Here is an 8,096-nt window from a genome sequence, read left to right as displayed (position 1 = left end):
ATTTGTAGAATAAACTACAATTTTTTGGATGCCATGATTCGTACTAGTCAAATAAATTTACATGAGGTTAGAGAAATAATTTCATAGTTTAGTACTTTTCAAATAGAGATACGAAATTAGTCATTTTTACAATAAGCTACAATGGAGAAAATTTTAATTTATATGTTATGTTATCAAATTGTAGGAAATAATTTTCATTTCTTGCTAATTCAAGAATTTTTCTATATTCTCTAGCTATTCAAAATTTTTACTACAATTTTCACAGCTCAAGCTTTACCCTATCTATAGTGCCATAGGGGAAGTGCTGCCAGATTTGTAACCATTTCTTGGGGATTGCAATCATTCAAGTGTTCTAAAGGTTAGAAACTTCATCCTCCGTTAATACATGGATAATAAATTTAAAAAACTAATCCATGTGTATATACTAAGAAAAATTAGATTAAGTACTTCAATTTATTTTCTTATTGTTCAACAACCAATCCATGTGTAATATTTTGTAGATGGATCGGCAATGGATGTACAACGCTGACAAACGTTCTATGGAGTACTTTAATGGCTTGCGTGGTTTTCTCGATCAGGCAGAATCCAACAAACTGACGTCCGGTTTCATTTGTTGTCCGTGCAGAAATTCTAAAAATGAGAGGGATTACTCATCCATCAATACTATTCACGCCCACATATACAGTTCTGAATTCATGGCAACCTATATTGTTTGGACCAAGCATGGGAAAAGAAGAGTTATGATGGATGATGATAATGAAGAAGAAGATGACAACATTCCTGACTGGATTCAAGGAAGTGCCTTTGTAGATGCTCCAATGGGCGAGGCTGAACAAGAGATCGGCGAGGCAGAAAGTCCTCTAGATGAGCTAGGTCAGGTGTTATGAGATGCAAAGGAAGACTGCGAGAATGTGAAGGAGTCAAAACTATTTGAGCGTATGTTAGATGATCATAAGAAATTGTTGTACCTAGATTGCAAACAGGGGCACAAAAAGTTGGGTACGACACTAGAAATGCTGCAATGGAAGGCAAGAAATGGGGTTTCTGACAAGGGTTGTGATGAGTTAATGAAAATCATAAAGAACATGCTTCCCGAGGGGAACAAATTTCCATCCTCAACGTACGAAGCAAAAAAGGTTGTCTGCCCTCTGGGTTTAGAGGTACAAAAGATACATGCATGTCCTAATGACTATATCCTTTATCGGGGTAAGGAATACGAGAAATTGGAGGCTTGTCCTATGTGCAAAGCGCTGGATTATAAGATTAGGCGAGATGACCCTGGTAATGTTGAGGAGGAGGCCATCAAGAAGAAAAGTTTCTGCAAAGGTAATGTGGTATTTCCCTGTAGTACCATGGTTGAAGCGCTTGTTCAGTAACAAGTCACGTGCAAAGTTGATGCGTTGGCACAAAAAGAACGTAAGTAAGATAAAATGATCAGACACCTCGCTGACAGGTCCCAGTGAAGAACAATTGATAGAGAATTTCCCGAGTTTGAAAAGGATGCAAGGAACATACAGTTTGGTTTAAGTACGGATGGATTCAATCCATTCGTAGAGTTCAGTAGTGGTCATAGCACTTGGCCTGTGACCTTATGTATGTTCAACCTTCCGCCATGGTTTTGCATGAAGCGGAAGTTCATTATGATGCCGATAATTATCAAGGCCCAAAACAACCTGGCAACGACATTGATGTTTACCTAACACCGTTGGTTGATGAACTTCTACTGTTATGGAAGGAAGAAGGTGTACGTGTGTGGGATGAGGTCAAAAAAGAGACATTTAATCTACGAGCATTGTTGTTCATAACCATCAATGATTGGCCGGTGCTTGGTAATCTATCCGGACAGTCAAACAAGGGATTTCGAGCCTACACGCACTGTTTAGATGATACTTGCAGCATGTATTTGAAGCACTGCAAGAAGGTCGTGTCTACGGACCATCTCTTCCTGATAAGCACGCTCTAAGAAATAAAGGGAAGCATTTTGAAGGGAAGGAAGAAGAAGGTACTAAGCCCCTTCACCGTAATGGTAAACGTGTTGTCACACCCTGAAATTTTCAAAATTTCAGGATGTGATTTTAAAAGGAATAATTAAACAAAAAAATTCTATAATTTAAAATTTTTTCTAATATTTATTTTTCTTCGTAGGAAATTTAGTATAGGAAAAATAATCGTTTGCTTTTAAGAATTAAATAATGTGGTTCGCTGTCTATGCATTCATGCCGACGCATCTTGGTGTTTCATGAGTGAAGAAGTTTCAAAAATGTGTTTAGACGTTGTCCAAGTTCTTTTGAGAATTTTCCAGTTTCTTTCGAATTTATTCTCCTTTTCCTTGAGCTTAATCCAATTTTTGGATGGTTCTAAAATCCTTTTTACAAGCTCTAAATATTTTATTTGGATTCCTCGAGTCCCAAATTGTCTCTAGGGATTTTCCTAAAATTGTTGAGATTTTCAGAGTATTTTTAGTGAATTAAATGAGTTATCCGGATTTTCTCTGGATTTTATTTCACGAGAATTATTACTGAAAAAGAAAAAGGAAATCTTTTCCTTGGGCCGAACCTTGGGCCCGACCCAAATCAATCCACAGGCCGCCCTGCTTGGCCTCCTCTTTCGGCCCACCTCTCCCCTCCTTTTCTTTTTCTCAGGCCGCCAGCCCAGCTTTCTTGCCGGCCCAATATCTCTTCCTCCCCATCGGCCCACCTTCTATCTTTCCTCAGCAGGTCTCGGCCCATAACGCGCCGGCCTCCTTTCCCCCTACACCAGCCCAACCCAACTCCCTCTCTCTCCCCCCAACAGGTGGGCCCCACCTGTCAGGGCTTTCTTCAAGCTTTGGACAGGCGCCGCCGCCGCTGCGTTGACCTCTCAGCCCCCGCGCCCGTCCACCTCCCCGGCGCCCCTCTTCCTTCCTGCACTGCTTTGCCTCCCCCACGAACACCACTCGTGCCCCTTTCTCTTCCTCTTCCAGTAACGGCCGCCCACCACTGGTCGGTTGCCATTCATGGCGCCACCGCCCGTTACTCCCTCCCGGAGCCGCCTCCGCTCCTCCTCTCGCCTATAAAGCGCGCCCGCTTCCTTCCCTGGCGCCCCTTCGCTCGTTTTTCCCCCAAAGCATCGCCCCTGCGCCACGCCGTCCACCCGTCGCCAGTGCCGCCATCGCCAGCGCCAGCGCCGCTCCAGTCGCCGCCCGCAACTACCTGTGCCACTCCACGCCCCCTCCAACGCCGCCTACTGCGCCGCCAGACATCCCGCCGCGCTGGAGCACCGGCGAACCGCCGGCCAAGAGCCGCCCCGGGCACCGGCGTATACAACCGGAGTCCTGCGCAGGCGTGTGAGGAAGAGTCGAAGGTAGAAGATAAGAAGTGGAAGTTTTGCAGTCTAGCCCCTGAGAATCCTGTAAATCTCTATCTCTTTCTCTGTCTCTTGGCAAATCCTCGTAAAACCCCCTGTAATATTCAATTTCTTCCAATCTAATCCAATCCTTACCCTTTTGCAGATCTAACCCCGGATTTTCAGCTTTTCGCGGATTTTGTTCTCTGAGTCTTGGTAATCTTCTCTGCTAACCCCTGTAGTTTATGGTTAATCGCGTTTAGGTCCCTAAATTCTTGTTCAACTCATAGTTTCCACGTTTTAGCTCTGTTTTAATGCGTTCAAGTTGCATTAGATTTTTCACAATATAAAACACACGTTAGTCCAACATTTCATGTCTTTGAAAATAAATTTAATATTAATTTGATTAATGCCTATTTGAATGCCTTTTCTTAATAAGAATTTAAGAAGGATTTACATAAGTTTTTCATAATCAATATTAATTTGACTAATCCTTATTCAATTAGTTTTCTAAATAAAAGTTGAATAGGTTCTATCCGGGTTTTTCATAAATTAAAGTTAATTTGATTAACGCTTATCTAAGTGATTCTTCCAATTAAAAGTTAATTAGAGAGAAACCTCGGCTTTTCTTAAATCAAATTGAATTTGATTAATATTTATTCAATTTGCTTTCTAAATAAAAGTTACATAGGTTATATCTTAAATTTTCATAAATAAATGTTAATTTGGCTAATATAAATATGTGTTTTTAATATAATATGCTTAGTTGAACTCGAAATATGAAGCTATGCGCTTAGACGTTCTTATGTGCTTTATTTTCAAATTAAATATTTAATTTGTATAACTTGTACATAAATATTTGCAAATAAAATTTGCCTAAGTTTCACATCGTGTTTTCATAAACAAATATAAATTGCTTAATCCAAATACGGTATTTCTCTGAAATAACCTATGTGCATGTTTTATTTAATTAAAATGTATCAAGCATATAGTCTTTTTTATCTCTTTTATGAACGGAACATCTTGATAGTTCCGTTCTCAGCGTTTCTTGCGTGTGCGTGACCCTTAGATCAAGCCTTATCCTTTAGTACGCTCTTTTAAGCCTTTCTTTTGTTTTGGTGTATTGTTCTTAGTTGTACTTGTTTGTCTACTTTGTATGTTTGTTGCCGGTGTTTGCTGCGATTAGAAGGAGCGCTGCTCGGAAGCTTTGAAGATTAAGAGTTTCAAGAAAGCAAGATTTGAAAAGCAGTGAGAGTAACTTTTCGTTGGAGAAAGGCAAGTGTTCCTAACCATGCTTCTACCTATGCTTTGTTCACAATATTATGATAATATTAATTGGAATATGGAGAACCACCCAAGAAAATAGTACAACCACAACATCACATGGCTCTGATCTTAGCTAACTAATTAGGCATGTGGGTAACTAGTGGCCTTACCTAAAGGGCAAGGAGGGGGAAGGTGTTGGGGGTATGACCCGGAGCGGTAGCCTTCTAAGGTGGTGACTCATTATAATGGGTTGTGACCCACACCGCTACTAAAACTCTAGCGGGCTAGTAGTTATCTATATGTCTTTGTAAAGGCTTCGTAGTGGACCCCCAGCCACTCACCAAAGGAAGTGTTTAAGGGCTTCGCAAACCCGGGCAACACGAGTTGTGGGTAAAGTGTACAACCTCTATAGAGTGTAAACTGATATATCAGCCGTGCTCACGGTTGTGAGCGGCTTGGACCCTCACATGATTAATTAAACTTGAAGATAGACTTAAATTGTTAATTCTGATTATTTCTTGTGGCCTTGCTGAGTACCAACCATAAGTGTACTCACCCTTGCTTACTGCTGCTCAGAAGAACAAGGTGTGTGAAGTTGTGAAGATGATGCTGAGTTCTAGGCGTATGCACACCAGTCGAGTGCCTGTGAAGTTTGGAGTCTCCGTTTCCAAGGTTTAAGCTGCGTTCCTCTGATAGTCTTGTAAGTTTTTTTTTATCTCTTTTCATGATATTATTGCTGTTATTCACTAATGATGTCACTATATGTATGAAACTAGATCCTGGCATACATATAGTTAGCACTTGGTTTTGTTTTAAAACCGGGTGTGACACGTGTATTTTCTATGATAAAGGATGTGAGGGTAGTCTTTGGCAAGGGATCCAAGCATGAGTCTAACTCCCCCTCTTATGAAGAAGCGTTCAGTTCCTCCTCCACCTCCACCTCCTAAGAAGAAGCAAAAGAAGCAGAAGTAGAAGGCACCAGCCGATAAATTACCTTATGATATCACAGATGAGGAGTGCAAGGTTGCAGCAGCTGCTGAGCACGAAAAATGGCAACAGGCTCGTAAAGAAGCATGGTTGAAGAAACAAAAGCCGGAGCCACCACTAGATAAGCGTAAGCTTCGGTCTTTCATCAGAAGAATGGAGGCGGAGCAAAGGAAAAATCCGGAGAAATCTCCGCTATCTGATTATGACAGGCAGATAACAAAGTAGGCAGCTCATAAGAGGAAGAAAAGTGGGAAATCTATTTCTCAACTCGGAGAGCAATCCAACCAATCGGTTGCCCCGCTTGTGGTGCTTTCTGACTTTGACAAAAACTTGGTTGAATTCGGTAAAGATACAAATCTGACAGTAGCACAACTTCGAGGGGAGGATGACATCCCAATGCTCCCTGTGCCTATCAAATGGAAATATGAGTATGGTAAAGAGCTCGTGTTTCCGAAGTTGGTGAAATATTTGCCAACGAAGATGTACAAGCTGCACCAATGGTACATGCAGGCTACATCAAATGGTTATGCCGTGATGGAAGTTCGGGTTGGTGATTAACATTACTTCCATGGCAATGATGTCATAATGGTGGACCTGGAGGACATGTACATGCTATACAATCAAGACGCACTAGACAAGTCACTGGTCAGTTGCTGGGTCCTGTAAGTGTTTAGTATATTCCTCTACTTCAAAATCCTCGCTCTAGTCAATTTGCGATATCTTAACTACTCCTATTCGATATTGTATCGTGCAGGATGAAGATGCAATATTGTCGCAGGATGGGATACCATAACGTAGGCTTCATGGACCCCTCAAATATTTTCTAGGATGATCTAAGGGATAAACCAATACGGACCTTGAAGAATATATTTAAGTTTCTCGACAAGCATTGGGACAAGAGGCGCATATTACTACCGTGGAACTTCGAGTGAGCGTTTTTCCCATCTCTTTCTTTTTCGAATTAGCACTTAAACATTATACAAACTACCTTCAATTTGGATGTACAGGTACCATTAGGTACTCATTATTATTATCCCCGATCAGAGCTTAGTGACTGTCTGGGACTCTTTGAGGAAACCAAAAGGAAAATTCGATGACATCATGAATGCTCTGAACAAATTTTGGACTCGATTGCATCAAACTCACAAGGGTAATTTCAAGGAGCAACTCGATTTGCATACAGATTTCTCGGTATGTGTTGAATTTTCACATCTCGTGACACTTTCTTTAACTAAATAAATATTTCATAACTTTTTTTCCATATATATATAGTATGCGAGACAACAGGAAGGTACTCATTTATGCGGATACTACGTTTGTGACTTCATCCACGAATTTGTGGGTCCAAAATGTATCACCGAATAAGAAATAACCGTACATATACAAAATTAATTTTCTTGTACTTTAAAAATTAATTTGCTTGTACTTCAGAAACCAAATCATGTGTATATACGTAGAAAAATTAGATTAAGTATTTCAATTTATATGCTTATACTTAAAAACCAATTCATGTGTATATACTTAGAAAAATTAGATTAACTATTTTAATTCATATGCTTATACTTCAAAAATGTTTCAATTGTTCAATAAATTTAGATTAAGTATTTCTAATTCATTTGCCAATGACACAGATGATGAACAAAAAACTGCTCGACACCGAAGTTTTCAGGGCAATACAAGATCAACTATGTGGATTTCTTCTGGACGAGATCGCAAATCCTGCGGGGGAGTTTCATAATTCAGGATCTAATCTAGTGCACAAAGCGGACTCAGGTTTAGATTAGTAATTAAATACGATATGTGTATGCACAATATGTCTATATATAAATATTTGTAATATTATTCATATATGTGTATGCACAATACGTATATATATAATATTATCTCAAATGTTATATTAAAGATAAACTGAACTTTCCATAGATTAGCGTATTAGAACTAGTATACGTAAAGGAAACAAATACGAAATACGAATATAGACTAAAGGAACACAAATAAGAAAAGAAAAGAAAAAAAATTAGTACCGGTTGGGGATACCAACCGATACTAATGAGGGCACCTACCCGCGTGGCGTGGGAAGCCTTTTAGTACCGGTTGGTATCCCCAATCGGTATTAAAAGGTACCCTTTAGTACCGGTTATTTGAACCGATACTAAAGGGTCCCCTCTACTACCGATTGGTCAGTACCGGTTGCACTGCGTTATTTTTTGTTGTAGTGCGCCGGGTCAAAAGAGAGGACTACTACTAATAATGAATCTTGGATCTTCGTCAGAGGTGGGTCTGGCAGCATGTTGCACGTACTCGCGGTGTTTAAGCCCTGGTACCGACGTGGTCTGGCAGTGGCAGCTTCCGAGCGTGGTGGGGACCGATCGACGATGTAGAGTAGCTAGTTGTCTGATGGTTCGCAGCGCTACGAGAAGGGAGCTAGGACCACATCGTCCGGGTCAAGCCCGGCTGGGCTATGCATGCATGCTGCTCCTCCCCTCGCAGAAAAATCCGTCGAGGATGGCCGGGGTCAT

The 8,096-nt window shown here is 40.6% G+C and overlaps 1 protein-coding gene across 1 annotated transcript; it reads left to right on the top strand.

The window, feature by feature from the left end:
• Window positions 1–818: 818 nt before the first annotated feature.
• On the top strand, window positions 819–3,538 carry LOC111257088 (proline-rich protein 36-like). The gene is made up of 4 exons (XM_022826136.1): window positions 819–878; window positions 1,212–1,326; window positions 2,477–3,390; window positions 3,491–3,538. Exons 1-4 carry the CDS (start codon window positions 819–821, stop codon window positions 3,494–3,496), a joined length of 1,095 nt encoding a protein of 364 aa, XP_022681871.1. The 3' UTR covers window positions 3,497–3,538.
• Window positions 3,539–8,096: the final 4,558 nt, after the last annotated feature.

The sequence above is a fragment of the Setaria italica genome, chromosome IV (assembly GCF_000263155.2).
Source record: "Setaria italica strain Yugu1 chromosome IV, Setaria_italica_v2.0, whole genome shotgun sequence".
NCBI lineage: Eukaryota > Viridiplantae > Streptophyta > Magnoliopsida > Poales > Poaceae > Setaria > Setaria italica.
This window is presented reverse-complemented; position numbering and strand designations above follow the sequence as displayed.